Below are 21,443 nucleotides of genomic sequence, written 5' to 3' on the forward strand. Positions count from 1 at the left end.
ATATAATTTATTTATTTTCATCCCTAGACCACAAGGGTTTATTAATATTGAAAGGGGGGCACCCACTAGCACCACAGATTATTAGTGGAAATGTTTTATACCGGGGCACTGTGTTACAATGGGAGCACCGTCTTATTCTGTCGTGACATTGTATTATCATGTTATATTGTGGGCACCACTAAGTGCTGCATGATCATGGTCTCGATTATATTATAATGTGAGCTCTGGTGTACTTCTGCAGTGGCTAATCTGTATTTTGTATCACAGACTGCTGTATTGTGAAAGGGGCATTTTAAAAATAGCTTGTGGCCAAGGTCGTGCTTAGAAGGTGGGATATGAGCACCTCTGTTGAGACAAAAAAAAGCCTGGAAAAATATATAATAACAAAGGCAGATATTGGTGGCGACCATAGTTTTAAATCCATAATTGCCACCTGGCTTACAAAAGTTATTGTGGATATGTTCCCTATTAAAGATTATTTTGAAGCAGCATAAAACAGCTTTGCAGAGGTACAACAGTAGTTTATATGAAAAGTCAAAGTCCATCCACAGAAATGTTTTAACTGTGTAACCGACATAATTTCCATCCTTTGAAAAGTCTTGCTTGGAAACATGCTCTGCATAATCCCGGTTTCTTTCATTTGTCAAATATAGTTTATAGTGTATATCCAGCTTTTTAACTTTGAAGAGAGTAAGGCAGGGTTAGAACCCTGCTGGTTTTTGCTCCTATATTGCAGTTTGGTTATAAAGATTTCCCCTCACTGTAACAGAAACAAGGGTTTCAACATACAGGGAGTGAAGGAAGATCTACAACAGGGACACAGAAAAAAAAAATGTAGAGCAGGGAAAGGCTAGAACCCTTGTCAGCTCTCTATTGCTGTCTGGTACAAATTTCCCCTCACTTAATGTCTGGTAAAACCGTCTCCATTCTGAAAGTAAGTGAAGGGAAATATATATGGAACATCAGATAGCAGTAAACTACCTAATAATAAACTACAAAGAAGTTTTGCCTCAACATACAATTTAACAAAAGTTTACATTGCATTTCAGGTTTTACTTAGGCTGCGGCCATATTGGTAATGTTGAAAACTGCATGGGCCTGAGTAGGCAGAGAGAATAGCAGGAGGCTTTTGTATTTGGTAAAATAACTAAAAATAATAGGTATGGGCTTAAACAAACAAGTGAAAAGAAATCAAACAAACCTGACTTCCAAGTGCAAAACCAGGAGGCAACGGTCAGACATATCCAGGAAGGATTTAGCAAGCTCATTCAGAGTCTGCAATATCATTTCAGAAACAACAGGGGTGTCCACACTGGCAAGACTGTCTGATCCAGGAGACATTGCTACAGTATAGAAAAAAAAAGAGCCCATAAATTGTTAGTATTAGATGTGGAATGAAACAAATATACTTAAAAGGCAAGTCTGTGAGTTAAAATACAAAAACTACAATTGCACACTCATCTATTCTTTATTTATACCTACCTCTATTAAGGTGTAACCACACATTTGTCTACGTGTCTTTGGGCATTTATTAAAGTGCATGTAAACCCCAGCAAATAACTTCTCTTATTTGCTCTCTTTTTGGTCTGTCAAATATTCAATTAAAAGCATTTTGTTATGTCTGTTCGATAAGGACCAAAAATTACACGTTTGCCCTCTCAGAAATTCATAGCTGTTCTGTGTCCTGTTTACTATGCTTGGGTTGTCTCAAGGAGTGTAAGTAGCCACCCCAGTTCTTATCTTGGACTACAAAATAATCCCTATGGTAAAAACATGAGAATAAGAGGCATCCTGTAGTTTACCAAGAGAAAACTGGACAGGGATGACACAATTTCCTGAGACTTTAGTTAGGGTGTTGTCAGCCACAACAGGAAATTATGAGCTGAATGCATTTCTAGCACATGAACAGTGATTTGTCTCTATTTGCAGGGTCTTTAAGGCCCGGTTCACACCTGGGCGTTTTGTAGCGCGTTCGAACGCTCTGCAAAACGCTCAAACACTGAAATCTCATTATTTCCTATGGGTATGGTTCACACCTGGGCGTATTACAGGCCGTATGAACGCGCTACAAAACGCCCTACGCCCAAAGTACAGGAGCTTCTTTGGGGCGTTTTTGTCGCGCGTTTCCATTCGGATACAGCCAAGTAGCCCCCGGAAACGCGCGTTTGTTGCACGTTTTTTACCACGAAATGCGCGACAGACGCGCATATTCGATACGCCTAGGTGTGAACCCAGCCTAAGAGATAAACCATGAGAAAATGTGAATGTATTGCAGAGATGTACTGCATATACCTTTCTCTTTTTGACCTGACGACTCCCTTTTAAGAATCTTTTGCTGCATGAGCCCAACCTGTGGACTGACCAGTGGACACCAATGATTAAAACACAGACACTATTTAGTTGATGATGTTTATTTAACCATTTAGAAGGTAGATGTGCAGATGAGGTCCAGAATCACCCATCCTGTCGCTCTTTGTACAGTTTCAATGATCTAATACTTAATTTGACGTAGGACACTGCAGCTGTCACACAACAGCTCTATACATAGTAAATGTACAATTGTGACCCAAAAGAGAAGTAAAGCAAAAAAAAAAGGTTTGGCATTACTTCTCTTTGAAATAAAAGCGACCATGCTGATGGCTGAGTTTAGCTTCAAGACTTTCACAGGAATGCAGATTAAGAGTTCTGATTTCACTTGTCCCAAGTTAGTGAAAAGAAAGTTCTGAAATCAGCATTCAAAACAGCTAGACAACAAGCACTGTCAGAAGGATGTCTGCAATGGCGAAATATTAGGCTTGTGTAAAAAGTGTATATATACACCAGAGTATATTGAAATGCAAAAGAACGATCACTGATTACCCCCAGTGAAAGTAGAAAAGTTGATCTGAGAACAACGTAAAAAACTACTGTCAAAGGCACCAAAAAAACAAATGTTTGTTTTTAATTATATCAGTGTCTGAGTCAAACTTTACCCAGAACCATTTCATATTTCTATCTCTCTGCAATTCATAATTCATTCATCACATTTAGTAATAATTAGATTTGTTAGGAAACATGAATCATAAGCACAGACAGGAGCTACGGGCACTCCATATTTAATCTTTCACAATTCTAGATCAGAAAAGGCAAAACTACAACATATACTGTAGTTTGTGCATGTTCTCACAGCACTGTATATATTGTGATGTAGCAGTTAGTTTCCAAAACAAAAAAATAAAGGAAAAATAAACCGTAAAAACAGTATTGTGATGCAGGTGTGCAGAATTGAAATTTAATTGAAATAGAGGCTTATATATAAAGCAGTGCATATGACTTCTTAACTGTATGAATAACTAAAGATTGATTTTTAGTGTTGAATAGAGTAGGTGAGGATTAGAACACCGTGAAGTTTGTGTTCCTGGTGGGTAGATTCACTTTCTCTAATTGTCTTGGTGAACACTGTATGAGACAAAGTGATGGGGACACTTCTTTTGGGGAAACTGTCTAAAAGGGTATTTAGCCTCACTTTGTTGAGATATCCTCTCACTTCCAGTTGTGTCTGTGGGACAGGAAGTAAAAAAAAAAGATTAAAAGAAAAGTGTTGGCTAGAGACACACTATACAAAAAGATAATAAAACACTCAGATGTGAAAAAAAAATGGTAATGTCAGTCAATTATGTTTTTCAGCACAGCTGGAAATTTGTGTAAATCTTTTTTTTTTTAACCAAAACTGTAATTCATGTGGAGAAACATTGAGTTGAACTTTCTGCACATGGGAGAGACCCAATGCTATGTTCACAAGTAATGAAAGCTCTGCCTGGGTAAGGTTGCATAAATCATGGTGAGGAATTTGCATACATATGTCCAACATTAAACTTTCTGTACACTTGTGAAGCTGACTGAAGTGGAAACAAAATATGGCAGACACTCTGAAAACATAATCAAACATGCAAGCAGCCTTGACCAAGATACAGTTGAGATTCCATTAGATAAGAGTAGTGATAAGCAGCACCCACTATCACTTCAGTAAACAGTGATGATGGAGAGAGTTCAGACTGTCACCTATGATAAACAGCCCACTAAACACTCTATTAGTTTTTCATTTGCTGAATTAATGTTCTTTACGGCCCGCGTGTGCCGCTTGTTTAATGAATTGTCTCGTTAAAACTGCCTGCAGTGCTGTTGGGCTGCCTCTGCTTCTAGGCATAAATTCAGACGAGAAATGAGCCATTGTAAAGAGGACATAACTCCACTAGAAGTGTTTTTGTTCTTCTATGATTCTGCAGCTCCAGAAAAAAAATGGATTATCAGTAAAAACAAGGATTTCTAAAACCACGCTTGCCGCTTCCATGCTTTATATCTACATAATGTGCCTAGAGTACGGGATCTACATCCTGATTTGAGTTATGGCTCTGTCATTGATATTTACAGGGCATTCTCTTACAGGGCATTATCTTCTCTTATCTATCAGACTGTAGCACTTAAGCCATGGCACATAACTAGGTAAGGTTTGTTTCTGTTATTGTAAGGGTGATCCAGTTTTGTTATCAATAGCATTGAGTGATGATGAAAGCATTATTAAAAGCAACACTCCATTTCTATCTAATATACATTGTTATTCTGTATTCAAAGAAGACCTCCAAAAAATAGCAATATACATTTGCATGGCTATGCTGTATAGTTTATGCAAATATATTGCAGAAAGAACTATGACTGATGTAATATGTAAATGAGCTCCCCTGGCAAACCCAACAAGCAGTTTATTAATTGTCATCATGTAAATCATGGGAATTTGTTAGGCAAGATTAAATTAATTCTAGCATCACATCAACTTTAAGACATTAGTTTTCTATCATTTCTGCCATTCTTCTACGCACATATGCTATATGCACAGCGCTGTCAAATGAGTGAACCATTCACATCTCTAGGGGGGCAAGGAATGGCAGGTTTCATTTGATTTTCCATGAGCAATAGCAGGCTGATCTGGCCTGCACAGAAGGAGGGGTGCCACACAGGAATGCTGCATGTTTGACATTTTCTGCATTTCAGGGACTGTTAGAGCCGCATGGACCACAAAAAGAGTAAGTGTTTCACATAGATAAGATGGTTATTTTTGTAAAACTGCAGTGGGATTCTTGTTGGGATAGATGGACACTAGCCCCAAATGTTAACCAATGGAGTCCCTGGGCCTTCCACTTGAGTCTAAGGGCATATACTTTCCTTTTGACGATGTCTCGGTTCCACACATATATCTCTTTTGGTTTTGTAATCTACCCTATTGTTTTATACAATTATACATTTTTCAGGAAAGATAGGGTTTTAATTTGGTAATCCAGGTACATATACTGTATTTATATGTAACCTCATATATTTACCCCAAAGTCTGCTGATTATAATTATATTCCATTAGTGTTACTTTTTATGTAATGCAGCAGAATGGTAAAGCTCAAAGTGAAGGTTTGCATTTTACTTTAGGAGAGCTTTACTCCCGTTTCATAGTCACATAGTACATATGGTTGGAAAAAAGACACAGGCAGGCTCATCCAGCCCAGCCTAGGTGTAAATCATGTGTCGGTTTGTGTGTGTGTGTGTGTCATTAAGTTTTTTAAGAATATAAATATCCTTGTATATTGTGCTCAGAGAGGAAGACATTTAGGAGCTTTTTGATTTTGGCAGTAGTCCTGGCTGATACCACTACATGGGGAAGGGAATTCCACATTTTTGCTGCTCTGACTGTAAAGAACCTTCTCTGCAAATTCAGATTAAGTCTTTTAACTTTCAAACTTAAATTGTGACAATGTTTTAATATCAGGCAACAAAGAGTGAACATGTTACTGGCTTTACCGCCACTATTGATTAATTTGTAGAGTGTAATCATGTTTCCTCCTAAACGCCTCCTCTCTAAAGGTGCCCATACACTGCTCGATTCTCGTACGAGAATCGCGGGAAATCCCGCGATCGTACGAGAATCGAGCAGCATGTCTTCCGTCAAACCAGCATGTTCGAAAACCAGCCGGGAATCGTACGATTCTCGGCTGGTTAGAACGGTGCTCGGAAGACAAATGCCGAACGGGCCGGTGTGCGCATGCGCACACTGCCCGTTCAGCATTGCGGTCATCGGAAGCCCGCCCCTCAGGGGGGCGGGCTTGCGATGATCGAGAGTGCGATCTGCCTGTCCAAGATAGGCAGATCGTACGTTTTTTTAATCCCTGTACAACCATTGCAAGACTAAGGTCGAATACTCTAATTTCAATTAATCATTTCATATAGCTGAGGTCTACCAACCCCCATATTAATTTTGTTGCCTTTTGCTGGGCTCTTTCCAATTCTGGGACATCACATCTATAGATAGGTGACCAAAACTGGATTGTAAACTCAAGATGAGGCCGAGCAAGTGTTCTGAAAAAGGGAAAGAGTATTCATTTGTCCCTCAAAGAAATGACCTCGATAATGCATGAGAGTATTCTGCTTGCCTTGCTAGCAGCTGTCTGGCATTGTTTGCTATTACTAAGTCTATTGTCCACCAGGACCCCCAAATCTCTTCCCATCACTGATTCTTTCAGTGTAACCCCTCCTAATGAGAACTTTGCCTGCAAAGTTTTAGAACCGAAATGCATGACTATGCATTTTTCAACATTATAGCTCATGTTCCTAGTCTTAGCCCATACCTCTGTTTTATTCAGGTCTTCCTGTAATATTTCTACATCCTGTGACAAAGTTATTGATCTGCACAATGATGTATCATTAGCAAATACAGAAATTGGACTACTAAATCCAACCTCAATGTCAACCCTAGCCCACAAAGAGGCTGAATCATTCCTCAAGCCAGCTTTCTATCCACGTACATACCGTGTTTCCCCGAAAATAAGACACTGTCTTATTTTTTTTTTTGGCTCAATCAAAACACACTAGGTCTTATTTTTGGGGTAGGTCTTATTTATTTTTAATTTTTTTATGTACAACAATCCACACTTATTCATGTAGAAAAGTCTACATGTATTCATGTAAAAAAATATGGTGATCAGGTCAATCAGGGGTGCGTAGCTTTTGAAGAGCAATATGGTAACCAATTGCTGGCCAGAATGAGCGAAGCACACTTTCACTATCATTCCTCACAGGCAGAGTGCATTTGGTATCACTCGGCCTGTGACAGGAACCGGCGCTATAGAGGAGGCATTGGCTTATGCGGCTCTGCTCCCTTCAGTGCCGCCTCGCTTCCTCTAGCGCTGGCTTCGTTGACACAGCTGATTCTCTCCTGCCTCTCCCGCGGCTCTTCAAGTTCCCCCTTATGCCACCACCGGCCCTAGTAATGGTCACAACTAGGTCTTATTTTCGGGGTAGGTCTTATATTTGAGCAATTCCCATAAATAGTACTAGGTCTTATTTTCGGGGTAGGTCTTATTTTCAGGGAAACAGGGTACTATTGACTCCAATTCAATAACCCTTGGTTTGTAAATCAAGCATTTGTCGGGCAGTGTCAAATATCTATGCAAAATCCAAATAAACTACAACTACTAGGTCTGGTAGGTAGGTCTGGCAAGAGCAGTTTTTTATAAATTCATGATAGTTGATTGTTACTCATATTACCATTTTCTATAAGAAATTCTTCAATTGATTCACTTAGCATTTCCTCAAACACCTGACTGACTGGCCTGTGGTTTCCAGGTATACATCTAGATAATTTTTTGAATATTGGACTCACAATTGCGCTATGCCAATCAGTCGGTACCATTTCCATCAGTAAGGAGTCTTTAAAAATCAGCAATAGTAGCTTGGCTACCAACAAGCTAAGCTCCCTTTGGATTCGCTCGTGTAGGCAATCAGGCACTGATGACTTGTTTGTATTCAGCTTATCTAGTCTGTTTTGGACCCCATTTTCTGTCAACCACAAGAGTACTTCTCTTATGTTGGTATCAGAATCAATACACCTTTTAATAATCCCTTCTTTTCCTTGTGTGTAAGCTGAAGAAAAAAAAATATTTAACACATTAGTCATATCCATGTAATTTGTTATCAAAATTATATATCCGTCCTTCATGGGGCCTACTTATTCTGTCCTTTTTTTTTTACTGCTGAGATGTTTAAATACATTTTTCAGGTTTTTTTTAGCTGCTCCGATTGCACTCGTATTACATTCTTTGTAATCCCACATGCCGAAACTGTCCCTTCTGTTTTGTACTTTAAAAAGGCTAGCTTTTTCTCATATTTGCTTTTTAAGACTAGAATTGAGCCACATAGGTTTAATGTTTTGTTCTCATCATTTTGTTTACACAATGGAATGCTTATCTCTGGGACTGGAGCTGCAAGGTAGGCCCCCCTCGTCAACTCAGACTCTACCTGGTATGTGACACTCTGCCTTTGGAAGTGTGGCATAGAATGATGTGCAACAGGTAAGAATGTTTTCCCATTTTAACAGTTCATTGTAATGCATGCAGGGGAAAAACGTGGGTTGCAAAAATTATTAGTGTAACATTAAGATAAAATTAAGTTGGTTTGATGAGCACAAATAAGCACGGCGGCAACTTTTTCATAGGTTTGCAAATGCTTAAAATTCAAATTACATTGCATTTACTTGAATTAGTACTTAATGCTTGTCCAGTGAATGTGCCTGTCATCCAGATAATCCAATATATTATATACAGTATATATATTTTTTTTACCTGATCCTGACCCCCCTCATGCAGCAAAAGTGATATATTGCTTGCATACTGCTGTATTGAGAGGTTGTACAATAGCTCTGTCTAAAGTGGTTCAAGATACACTTCTATAGTGCAGACATCAGCTTCTAACAGGGTTATTCACAAAAGGATGAAGAGTTTAAAGAAGGCAGTGGAAGTGAAAAATCTAGGCCAAAAAAGCTGATTTGGAAAAATTCTCCAATTAAGCTCACTTTCCAGTTCAGCTATGTTGTCCTAGATTTTCCACTTCTCCTGCCTTCTCCAAACTCTACACCCTTTTTGCGAATAACCCTATAAATGTTGCCAGTGTATACACTAAAGCCTAAAAGGATAAGATATAATATCAGTATCGGTGCCGACGCTGAGAAAATGCACCGATACCAAAAACCTATACCGGCACTTTATATTTTCAAAGTGAAACGGCTGCCTTAGGTCCTGTGCTTGCTGAGGAATGGTGCAGTGCCTGTTAACAGCACTTGTGCTGCCTGGACATCTACTCCGCTTGAGACCCCCCACATCTACCAGTCCTGAGACTCTCAGCCGGTGCCATTCTGCACTGTTGTATAATATATTGCTGGGATTTGTAGTCCTCTATAGCTGATGGTATTATTATAATAGCAGATTATGATATTCTGCATTGCTGTATAATATATTGTTGATATTTGTAGTCCTCTGGAACCAGCGCCATTCTGCATTGCTTTATAATGTATTGCTGAGATTTGTACTCCGTTATAACTGGTGGTATTCTAATGGTATCTGATGCTGATGGTATAATTCTGCATTGCTGTGTAATGTATTGCTGAGGTTTGTAGACCTCTATAGCCAGTGCCATTCTGCATTGCTCTATAATGTATTGCTGAGATTTGTAGTACCTCTAGAGCTTGGAGTCAGTGGCAGAACTATTGGCAGCACTAGTTAGAAAAACTGTCAAATGACACTAAAAAAAGGCAATGGTAATAGGTATCGGTCAGTATTTGAGGAAAAGTATCGGTACTCGTACTTGGTCTGGAAATAATGGTATTGGTGCCTCCCTAGACTGCAGTGTAGATGTAGGTGGCCTTAGAGGTTTATATTCACTGAGAAAATTCTCATTAGGTTATGTTAACCCCTTCTTAGTTCTTCTGTACCCTAGCCCAAAAACATGGCTGCCTAAATGATAAATGTATTTCTCGCATTGTACAATTTTTTGTGTCTCTACATGGGGCATTTCAAGAGTCAGACACAATATTTTTATACCAGTCCACACAGAGTAGCCAGTGTGACATAACACCTCAAACAGACGGCATGCTTTTTTTTAAAAGCATAAGTGATGCCCAAAAAAACAAACAAACCAAATTCTTTCCAGAAAACACCCCCAAAAAAGGCCTGTGTCATATTACTTTAAGTGATGTCTTCTTGACAATACAGAAAATAGGGGTCCTTGCAACTCTTTCTATAATCTTGTGGTTCTACATAATTTACAAAATTGTAATTTTCACAACGACTCAAAGAAAAATAACCAATGGCCCATCCATTATTAATGTGTTTTTTTTTTTCAAATGTTAATTGTAAAAAAAAAAAAAAAAATATAATACCACTGAGTGTGTAATGATCTGTGACTTACAGCAGATCAGTTTATAGACAGAGGAACTCATTAATTAGCATAAAGCATCCCTGCAAGTCACATGAAATGGTACACTGTTTTAACCATTACTGTGGCACACTTAGCTGTTTGGGAATAATTAGGAACAATATAAAGAAAATGCTTACATTTTAATTCCTATTTTAGTCTGCATCTATTGTATCATGGTAACTATGCAGTAGCATTTTGAGGCCTAAGCTGAAAAGAAGGATTATTTCTTAAAATAATTTAGATGAAAAGCCAATCATCAGGTTTCTAAAACTTGATTTCAAGTACTATGGCTGCCTTGTATTAATAGTTTAATACCGGTAAGAATAATATAATTTAAAATAAGTAGAATAGCTATGCAAAACAAAAAGACAAAAATAATGCAGTGTAAACCTGTTACAATTCTAGGTAATTAAAATTGAGTACGTGTATAAAAAAAAAATGCACAGGCAGAGGTCACCTTCAGTGAAAACCATAAATCAAAACTATTGGTAGCTACCAATACAATATATAGGCAGTACCATGCAAATCTTGACTTTTTTTAACCTCTCGGGAAAGCCGCATAGCATTTACTTACCTTGTCCCTCGAGCCGCGCTGTGTTCTGCGGCCGATGCAGGCTTCTGTCTTCCGGGTTCCGTCGCTTGCGAGGGTACGCGTCGCTTGCGAGGGTACGCGTCGCTTGCGAGCGTACGTGTCGCAGGGGGGCGGAACCGGCGGAATATTAAAAAAAACTAACGACAAAGACGGAAAAAAATAGACCAAAAAATAACATGAAAAAAATTAAAAATCATACCACCAGGGAGGTTAAAATCTGAACTTGCTCCTGCCCCTCTCAAGCCTCATTCCTCTTTTGATGTACAGTAATTTGAGGTCTCCTAAACGAAGACATGAGGTGGACTTGTGGTTTTCAGTGAAGGAACCTGCGATTAATGTTTTTTTCACCATATGCTGGCTTTCCCAGGTTTGTTGCAAGTTTACTTTAGCTCTTTTGCTGTCAGTCATTTTTGCTTGCATGTTAAAACACAAATTTTAGGTCTGAAGATTAGTTAAAACCCCCTAGAATTATATATTTTGTGAAAGTAGGGTGCCTGGAGAATTAAATAGGGGCAGTTGCAATTTTTTTTTATGTCACACAATATTTGCGCAAATGGTTTTCAAACCCAAATTTTGGGTAAAAAATACATGCAGATTAATTTTAGCACGTTGGAGTGATGGGGTGGCTGTATAGCCCCTGAATCGCCACTTCCAATGCAAGGCTGACACTCAGCTTGTGGGGGCTGAACACAGCCAGGAGTGTGTTTAAAAACCTGTGCTGCTGCCAACATAAGCCTTATGATGCTGGCAACGAAAGGGTTAAAGGACAACTGCCCCTTCTAAAATCAACATTATCCAATAATGAGTCTAGCACACTTATAAACCAGCACTATAAATGCTATATTTTTTCCACATCAACAAGCATTTGCCATGGCCTAACATAAAATTGTTGCTACAATCAACCAATATAGTGGCCCCTTACTTAATCACTAAGTGACCATACAGGCTCCTGTGGAGGAATGCGTACACAAGACGTCCTGTGCTCTACACAGCTTTAATAATAATCTGTGAACATTGTAAGACTGCCTTAGAGTAATAATCTGTGTGAATAAAAGTCAATCTTGATATCCCCATAAATCATGATAAGAATTTATATCACCAGCACTCAAAGGATATTCTTAAATCCTTGTGTTCATTTATTGAAGATAAAGGGTGTTTAAGGCAGATGTTGTTTGCACGTCTGTTTTTGTATTTATGCTCTATACATGGTTTGTACTGTTATTTTTAAATTACGGTGGGTTCTGATGTCACTATGACATTATGAGGAGGTGCTACTACTTTTGTGATGTTTGTGGGGATATTTCGATGGGTTTATGCTTTACACTATTGTCATTAAATCACCTGCGTGGCCCCGAACGTTGGCTGTTTGATACATGTGACGCATTTCTGAAATTAATGAAGATGAGGATTTCCGATTATCCTTTCAGTGCTGGTGATCTTCATTCTTATCAAGTTTGATTCGCACAGCACCATTCGTGATTATCACTGCAAGCACCAATTACCTTGGGTCCTGATCACTGTAAGGAGTGCAGGGGATACACATCCCCATAAAACAGTGACATTACATCCAGATGGGTTAATGCAACCCGGTGCACATTGTGCTCAATGTATACATTCCTTGAGCAACCGTTCAAGAGTGAATACTGTTGTGTGAGATGTGAGCAAGTGATTTATTTGGAAGCCCAGATTGTGGATCTAAAGAACCAGCTGGCAACACAGAGGAGCAATAAAAACATGGAGAAGAGTTTGAACTTCACCCATCAGGTACTGGCAGGGGCCAACATAGAGGACGGAGGTAGCATGGAGAAGAAGGACCCGAAGGTAGCTAGGAAACAGTCAGAAGGCGGGGGAGGGGGAAAAAGCAACAGAGAGGCTAGTCCTGAGCTGTTACACCCCAATGCATATGCCTGTATGCATGATGTTGGGGATATCTCCTCAGGGGTATCATTGCTGGAGCAGAATATCTCTTCTAGCTGCCAGGGGAGTAACTGCTCCAGTATAGAGGGGAGCAGGGGCTCAAGCAAGTATAGACAGATCCTGGTGGTAGGAGATTCTATAATTAGGTGAACAGACAGGGCAACTTGCCATAAAGAACATGCTCGCCGAACAGTATGCTGTTTACCAGGTCCTCGGGTTCGGCACATTGCGGATCAGATGGACAGATCATTGGGTGGGGCTGGGGAAGACCCAGCTGTCATAGTACACATTGGTACTAATGGCAAAGTCAGGGGAAGATGGCGTGTCCTAAAGGAAGACTTTAAGGATTTAGGTGAGACACTAAAGAAAAGGACTTCCAAGGTGGTATTTTATTAAATACTTCTGTACCACAAGCCACACCAGAGAGGCAGCGGGAGCTAAGAGATCTGAACGAGTGACTGAGAAACTTGTGTAGAAAGAAGGGGTTTGGGTTTTTGGAGAACTGGGCTCACTTTTTAGTTGGCTACCGGCTCTACAGCAAGGATGAACTGCACCTAAATTGGGAGGGTGCAGCCCTGCTGGGAGAGAAAATGGTAAAAAGGTTACAGGAGCTTTTAAACTAGATCCTGGGGGGGGACATGTGGGATTATGCCAGGAAATGAGCAGAGATCACAAACTTCAAATGGTATAGTTGAGGGTGAAATAGCTAGAAGTTTGGCAAATAAAATGGAGGAATTGGAACTTTTACTACTCAAAGAGGAGTATGATTTTGTGGGAATTTCAAAAACCTGGCTGGATGGCTCGCATGACTGGGCAGCAAATATCAGGGGATATTCAGTATTTTGAAAGGATAGGGAAGGAAGAAGAGGGGAAGGAGTATGGCTGTATGTCAGGAATTATCCGGTTGTAAATGTGCTTGGCAACATAGCTTGTGAGATTGGGGACAGTGCTGAATCTTTATGGTTGGAGATGAAAATGAATGAAAAAAATATTGGTGGAAATATGTTACAGGCCCCTGAATATAAGGGAGGAGGAGGAGATTTAACTATTTACACAGACAGAAAAAGCAGGGATGCATGCAATTTCATAATTATGGGGGACTTCAATTTTCCTGACATTGATTGGGCAAATGAAACCGCACACTCAAGAAAGGCCTGTCACTTCTTGAACACATTGCGTGATAATTTTATGGAACAAATGGTGGAAACCCAAACCAGTAATTATGCTCAGTTGGATTTATTAATAACAAACAACACAGAACTGATTACAGATGTGGAAATTGGGGATAACCTGGGGAACAGTAATCATAGAATTATGAAGTTCACAGTAAATTCCAGGAACCATAGACAAGTTGGCAAGAACACTTAATTTAAAAAAGGCTAACTCCAATAAGCTGCGATACCTGCTATGTGACACTAATTGGGACCAAATCTTCTTGAATATGAACACAGAGGACAAGTGGGAAAGTTTCAAAGAAAGTTTGAAATTGTAAAATTCACTAGTGCATTCCATTTACCAACAAATTCAAAACAGCAAAAATTAAACCGGGGTGGTTAACTAGCAAAGTAAAACAACATATAAAGGAGAAGACTAAGGCCTTCAAAAAATATTAGTCAGAGGGGTCACCATCAGTGTTCAAATACTACAAGGAAGGCAACAAAAGATGTAAAAGAGCAGTCAGGGCAGCAAAATAGAGTGTGGAGGACACAAAGCAACAGAAAGCAAAAGAAATCCCAAGAAATTCTTTAAATATATAAATAGTAAGAGGGTAAGGACAGAACATGTAAGCCCCATAACAGATGAAAGGGGGAAGCTGAGTACCAGTGACAGGTAGAAAGCCAATGTGAAAAAAACATTCTTTGCCTCTGTCTTTATAGAAGAGACAGCAGCTCTAGTAACAACAGATTTAACGTATCTCAGCGGCTGCCAGAGATCAGAGTTAAAGAGAGTATGGATAGATTAAATGTAAACAAATCTCCAGGACCAGATGGGTTACATCTGAGGGTGCTCAACAAACTTAGACGGGTCATAGCCAGACCACTGTTCATAATCTTTATGGACATTTTTTTTTTTTTTTTACAAAAAAATGTTCTGTCCTGGAGATCTACCCAGTGTGTCCTTGGCGTAAGGCCGCATACTCCGGAGAGTTGAGAAACTCAATCCAGTAGAACCAAGTGTTCCGGAATTTGGCTGGTGTGTTGTTGAGTGAGCTTGTGAGGTCCTCCATGAAGTATATGTCATGTACCCTGTCCAGCCATTGGTGAATGTTGGGGGGGTTCAGGTTTCTTCCAAAGGACCGGGACGCAGGCCCGTGCCGCGTTGACCGGGTGTCGCACCACTGAGCATTTGTATGTTTTAAGTGAGGTAGTGTTGTGGTGTAGGAGGAAGAAGGCCGGGTCTCGAGGCACCGGGGAATCAGTGAACCGCTGGATTGTGGCGTGGACCTGATCCCAAAAGGTTTGGAGAGAGGGGCAAGACCAAAATATATGTAATATGTCAGCATGCGGAGCCCCGCATCGCCAGCAGTGGGAGGATGTCTGTGGGAACATAGAGTGTAGGAGTTGAGGAGTCCTGTACCATCTGGTGACCAGCTTGTAACCTGACTCCTGGTATTTATTGCTGATCGACGATTGGTAAGAGAGTGTGAGGAGCTTCCCGCTTTCCTCCGAACTAAATCGGATTCCCAGGTCCTCCTCCCATTTCGTAAGAAACCATGGTGTCGGGTCAGAAGAGCCAGAGACGAGTTGTTTTTATGGCCATTTTAATGCCAGACATGGTACCAGCTGATTGGCGGAAAGCAAATGCGATACCAATATACAAAAAGCGGAAACATAGTGTACCTGGTAACTATAGGCCAGTCAGCTTAACATCAATAGTGTGTAAAAAACATTGTATTCAGATATTGGTTTGTAAAAGTTTTTGGGACCCAAAAAGCCCAATTTTATGATATATGTTGTTATATTGAATTTATAGGGGCGTGGTGCAGCACTCTTACCCTCTGATTCAACATTGTAGCTGCATTCCCCTATAGAAACAAGAACAATGATCAAACGGCACACCAGCCTGCTGATTGCACAATGAAGGAGCAACAGCACAGCGATAAGACCATGTCTCTCCTCGATGTGCATCTGCTAACATATTTACAGGAAGCACATAGATACTGTATACAGCAGAGCTTGGCTGGCCTAGTGATAAGTGGTGGCCTTACACCTTCCTGCCTGAGTGCTTCATATCAAGACAATTTGAAGTACTAGTCAAACTTTAAGAAAATATTTAACACCTAACAGCTAAGTTTTTCTTTTTAGTTTAGAGAGAAGGGAAGAGTTATGATTTTTGTAAATTTTATATCTGTTTGTGACTTTTTGGGGAGATATTCCTTCTACCTCCTGTCCTTGTTATGCCCTTTAAGAAATGGGAAATGTGGTTGTCACCAGAACAGGAAGGTGTGAACAGCAATAATGACATTGTCAAAAGTTCTAAGCATTCCTCACTCTGTTAAACAATGTATCCCCTATATAGATTTCATATTTTATCAGGATGTGAGGGGAAATATCTCCAGTAGAGACACAGACAGCAATAAAAACCTGAAAGAGGTTTTCACCCTTCTCCGCCTATACAAAACAAAATGTTTTGGCTAAAGCTGGGTTTAAATGTGCTTTCAATGGGTACATTATTGAAATAACTGGTATTTCTTTTCATATTTCCCTGCAGTGCTGACTTTTAATTTACAGTGACGACCATGAAACCTGTAGTTGTATAAATTTGGCTTAAAGAATATCTAAAACCCAATATTAAAAAATATATATTTCAACCTACAAGTACCGTATTTAGATGTGGGGACTGCATAATTTTTTTTTTAGGCTTTTTTCCTGGTGATCCTGCCAGTAACATACTTCCCGTCCTAGGGTAGCTACGCTCACTATCTTACTGTTTCCATGCAGGAACAGCGTTCTCATGCTAGGTTGCCCTCCTGATTTGGACTACAAAAGCCTTACCCTCAGCTGTGTTCATAGGCTAAAAAAAGAAAACCTATGCAAGTATCACATCTAAGGACTTGTAAGCTGCACTATATAATACTTTTGTTCTTGGGTTTAGATATACTTGAAGAACCAGTCATCCTGTCCTTTTAAAGCATAACAGCAATCACAATGATCAGCAATATGCACAAGGACAATCAGAGGTTATTACATTGTTTTTTTCTTAGCAAAAGGATATTAAGAGACTAAAAACATGATAAACTGCCTCTATCAATTACACTAATATTTACAGCATCAGGAATGGTTTTAGCTCCTAATTTACAACTAAAACCACAGATTTAATGCCAAAATGTGATTGTTAAAAAGGAAGAGACGTTTCTATTCCTTTAAAACACAAGAGGGAAGAATATGGCTTGTCGCACCTGGCTGCCCCAGTAATACAAAATCCAATTGTCAGTAAGGGGAGATAAGAGGAGAGAAGTGGAAGGGCCATCACATCAGCAAACACTAAGTAATGAACAGGGCTGCCACTGTCTGCCATGATAAAACACTCCATTAGCTTCGCTGGTTTTAAATGAGTGATAATTGTGGCAACACAGCAGTGGAAGGTGATTGAATTTTTATCTCTAGCTTGGCGTTTTGACAAGCTGACCATGAGGCAAAGATGTCCCCGGTCTTCAGCACTACACACATTGTGTGTCCTCGGCTTGTGCCACAGGGGACACCAGATCTGCAAATACTACATTGATTAAACTCTTAGCAGCAATATTCTGAGCAGACATAGTTAACTGAGAAAACAGACATTTACTTTTCATTTTAATGTGTTCTCTCTATCAGGAACAATATCCGTGAATATTCATAGGTATAACCTGTATACATAATTATCATTATAATGAATGCTACTAAATATTGCATTATTTTTCAGCATAGCCTGACAGCACGTTCTGTGCAGTGAAAAAAATGCTCATCTGCAATGTATTATTGAAAGACATTTCTGTAAATAAAATTATATATTTTATTAGCTACAGATGATGAAAACATTATCTATGGTGTGGCTACAGGACTGCATTAATTTTATGATATATGGAATGAGCAGACAACTACATTAATTTTAATAATCTAAAATTGTTACTTTGCGACTCCTTTTTTAGGCCTGTGCAGATTAATTTTCTTTACTTAATTCCCAGGCTGGTAAAACCAGGACTACGTGGTTGCTTTACTAAGTAGGGTCATTCTTTCACCTTGGGATATAATAAAAAAGTGATTTTCAGGTTCTGAATCAAGCATACAGTCAACTTCTTTATTTCTTCATGACAAAAACAAATTATTTGGTTCACCCCTACCCCTCACCAATTATATATGCTGTCTATATACACTATTTTGCCAAAATATTGGGATGCCTGCCTTTACACGCCCATGAACGTTAATGGCATCCCAGTGTTAGTGTATATTTATTGATACTGCAAATTTTACAAACTAGGAAAACTTAGACACGCATTTATAAATCTCACAATCTCTAAATGACAAACAAAACAGGGAATGCACTGCAGTTTTGAAAATCTTCACCAACTGTAATCTAGCCATATCAAAAAAGAGATTTCAGGGCTGCATACAGCTGTCTTGCTCCTCCACAGTGGCCCTTGATTAGTTTGAGTTCTAAATTTAATGATGCACCAGTCTGCTCTGTAGTTCATGAACACAACACTTCATTACATAATTTTGCAGTTGAATAATTTCCCTAATTTCTTTAAACCACTTTCTGTCATTGTCCTTTGTTTTGTCAAAAAATTGTAAGCCTACAGTTATTGTTACACTAATTAACAAAGTGCGGTCATTGCTGAAATCAAGTTGGCCCTTATGAGACCGCTTGTGAACACTGGCGGTTTTACTCGATGGTCCCTTTTATAGAGGAAGACTTTTCTGACAAACAGCTGATCACCTACTGCGAAAATACTGCAGGCAGTCACCTGCAAGTTTCCTTTAGGCCCCGTTTACACCAGAGCGAATCGGTCGTGCGGATTAGTCCGCGCTGAACCGTTGATATGAACGATCCCATACATTCCTTTGGGGCCCGTTCATGTGATCGCATGAGGCGATCTGAACCGCCTGCCGCCCGAAATGCTCCCTGAGCCTTTTTTTCCGCGCTGATCAGTGCAGATTCCATACAGATTTAAATGAAAATCATGCGCATTGATTCCAACTAAGGATCCACTGATCATAACCTGTCATCATCTCTGTATATGAGTATACAAGGTTTATGCTTACCAAGTTTAGCCTGAGCACCAACATGCATACATGTTTTTATGTTTTTTATTTTTTATGTCTTTAATAAAATATGATATCTTTACACAATTCTAAGTGTCTGTGAAGGTCCTATAATTGCCTAAAAAGCCCTTCATGACTTCCAGCCCTTAGCCTTTTGGGTTCTGAACTGTCTCTTTTGTCTACATATTGCTTTATGGGTGTGGCTGTAGGACCTTCCACTCTTGAACATAATTTTATTACTATTGTGGCAGTGCATGGCAATGCCACGGTGTTGTATGGTTACTTTGGCACCCAGGACTCTCAGCCAGGGGAGCTGAGAGGGTCCAGAATGTGAACCATTTTATAAGGAAGAACCTGGCCTTTCAGATTCTTCCAGGTTTTCCTGATTGTAACTGGGATCTGGAGATTTCTTGGAGTTCTGGGTGGGATGAAATCTCCAGTTCTGGGGCCAGCTATGGCCAATGGCCAATGACCAGCCTGGGCTGATCAGATAGCTGAGAGCAGCTTCATTAAGAAGCCAGTCCAGAGCTCAGAGGAGGGTTGTGTGTGTGCGCAGGAGGCACACGGTCACAAGCAGGCTCGGGTGCAATGCGGGATGCACGTGGAACAGCCATGGAAGGCTGGGAAAGGTCAGTGACCCAAGGGACCTGGTGGACAAACTGCTGTGAGAGCAGTGTGAGTGCTCACGAGCGGTAATCAGTGCGAGTATCACACAGAGGTGTGCTGAGGACTGTATATGCTGAGGAAAAGTGGATTATTATAAGAACTGCATGAACGGTTCTGTTTCATTTATGTTGGAGGGATCTCAGCAGGACAATGATCCAAAACACACCAGCAAGTCCACCTCTGAATGGCTGAAGAAAAACAAAATGAAGACTTTGGAGTGGCCTAGTCAAAGTCCTGACCTGAATCCAATTGAGATGCTGTGGCATGACCTTAAAAAAGCGGTTCATGCTCGAAAACCTTCCAATGTGGCTGAATTACAACAATTCTGCAAAGATGAGTGGACCAAAATTCCTGCACAGCGCTGTAACAGACTCATTGCAAGTTATCGCAAACGCTTGATTGCAGTTCTTGCTGCTAAGGGTGGCCCAGCCAGTTATTAGGTTTAGCGGCAAACACTTTTTCACACAGGGCCATGTGGGTTTGGATTTAGTTTTCCCTTAATAATAAAAGCCTTCCTTTAAAAACTGCATGTTGTGTTTACTTGTGTTATCTTTGACTAATATTTAAATTTGTTTGATGATCTGAAACATTAAAGTGTGACAAACGTGCAAAACAATGAAAAATCACACAACTGTATATATCCCCCTACACTCTCAAACATTAGTGGTCAACCCCCCTCTCCAAAGTCAGTGTAATTACTCTCTTTTCCCAAAAAAATTGTCAATGTACTGCCCCCCCGCCCCTTCCCTGCAAAGCATTTGTGGTCAGTGTACTGTCCACCCCCAAAGCAATAGTGGTCAGTGCTTTGTCCCTCCTCTCCAAAACATGAGTGGCAATGCCTTGTTCCCCCTCTAAAACATTAGTCTTAGTCAGGGGCGTAACTAGAAATCACAGGGCCCCATAGCAAAATTTTGTATGGGGCCCGTGATTGCTGGTTATGCCACTTGCATAGATTAGCACTGTGGATAAAATGTAAATCCTATCAGAATACTAGTAGCTGCTGTGCTTAGTGTATATAAACATCCAAAAACATAAAAATAAAGTGCGCTGCTGAATAAATCTAAGGCTTCATTCACACCTGAGCGGCTCTCTGCGCGTATATGGCTGTACGGATACGTGCAGAGCCGCTCTAAACAGAGAATTCAATGCACTTCAATGTGCATCGTTCACACCATTGCCCCCATGACTATTTATTTATAAAAATAGTGAAAGCATGATAAACCGGAGGATTCGGCAAGTTCGCAGCTATTTAATAGCCGCAAACAAGCGGCATCCATGCAGATTTAAAAACATTTTCGTCCAGCAAGGTCTTTTGCACAGAAAACCGAACGGGAACTGCAAACTCTTGTATTTCTCTGAAACTACGAGCCTCTCTGCCGTGATGCCAGATAGACTTGTAGCTCCTCCTTACTGTGGATGGATGATGCAGCTGTGCGGGCGGAGCCACGTACAGTCATGCACCTTTCAAAAAAACCCCACCAGCCTGCGGTGATTCAGGTAAGTGGCAGAGGCGGGGAGGCGGAGGGGGGGTGGCAATCTGACCATGCTTCATCCTAAATATGGGTGTAACTTGGTCAGAAAGGTGAACTTAGAAAAACTTTAAACTTGGGGGTGGGGCAAAAATGCACCTTTGCCTGTGTAAGCAAAAATCCTTGCACCGGCCCTGCATATCAGTGTGCTGGTTGTCACTGACACAGCTCCGCAGCGGCTCTGTCAGTGGCAGCCAGCAGCTGCGGCAGAAAAGGCCGGTTTCACCG

General features: G+C 40.2%; 1 protein-coding gene across 1 annotated transcript in view; it reads right to left on the bottom strand.

Moving 5' to 3' along the window:
* The window catches only part of EXOC4 (exocyst complex component 4), a 345,298-nt gene that overhangs the window by 42,971 nt on the left and 280,884 nt on the right, over positions 1 to 21,443 (bottom strand). Inside the window, exon 15 of the mRNA XM_018566438.1 lies at positions 1,202 to 1,343. Coding sequence (XP_018421940.1) covers positions 1,202 to 1,343 — 142 coding nt within the window. The remainder of the gene's footprint in view (positions 1 to 1,201; positions 1,344 to 21,443) is intronic.

This window comes from Nanorana parkeri, unplaced genomic scaffold (genome assembly GCF_000935625.1).
Source record: "Nanorana parkeri isolate BGI_ZX_2015 unplaced genomic scaffold, ASM93562v1 scaffold27, whole genome shotgun sequence".
Classification (NCBI taxonomy): Eukaryota; Metazoa; Chordata; class Amphibia; order Anura; family Dicroglossidae; genus Nanorana; species Nanorana parkeri.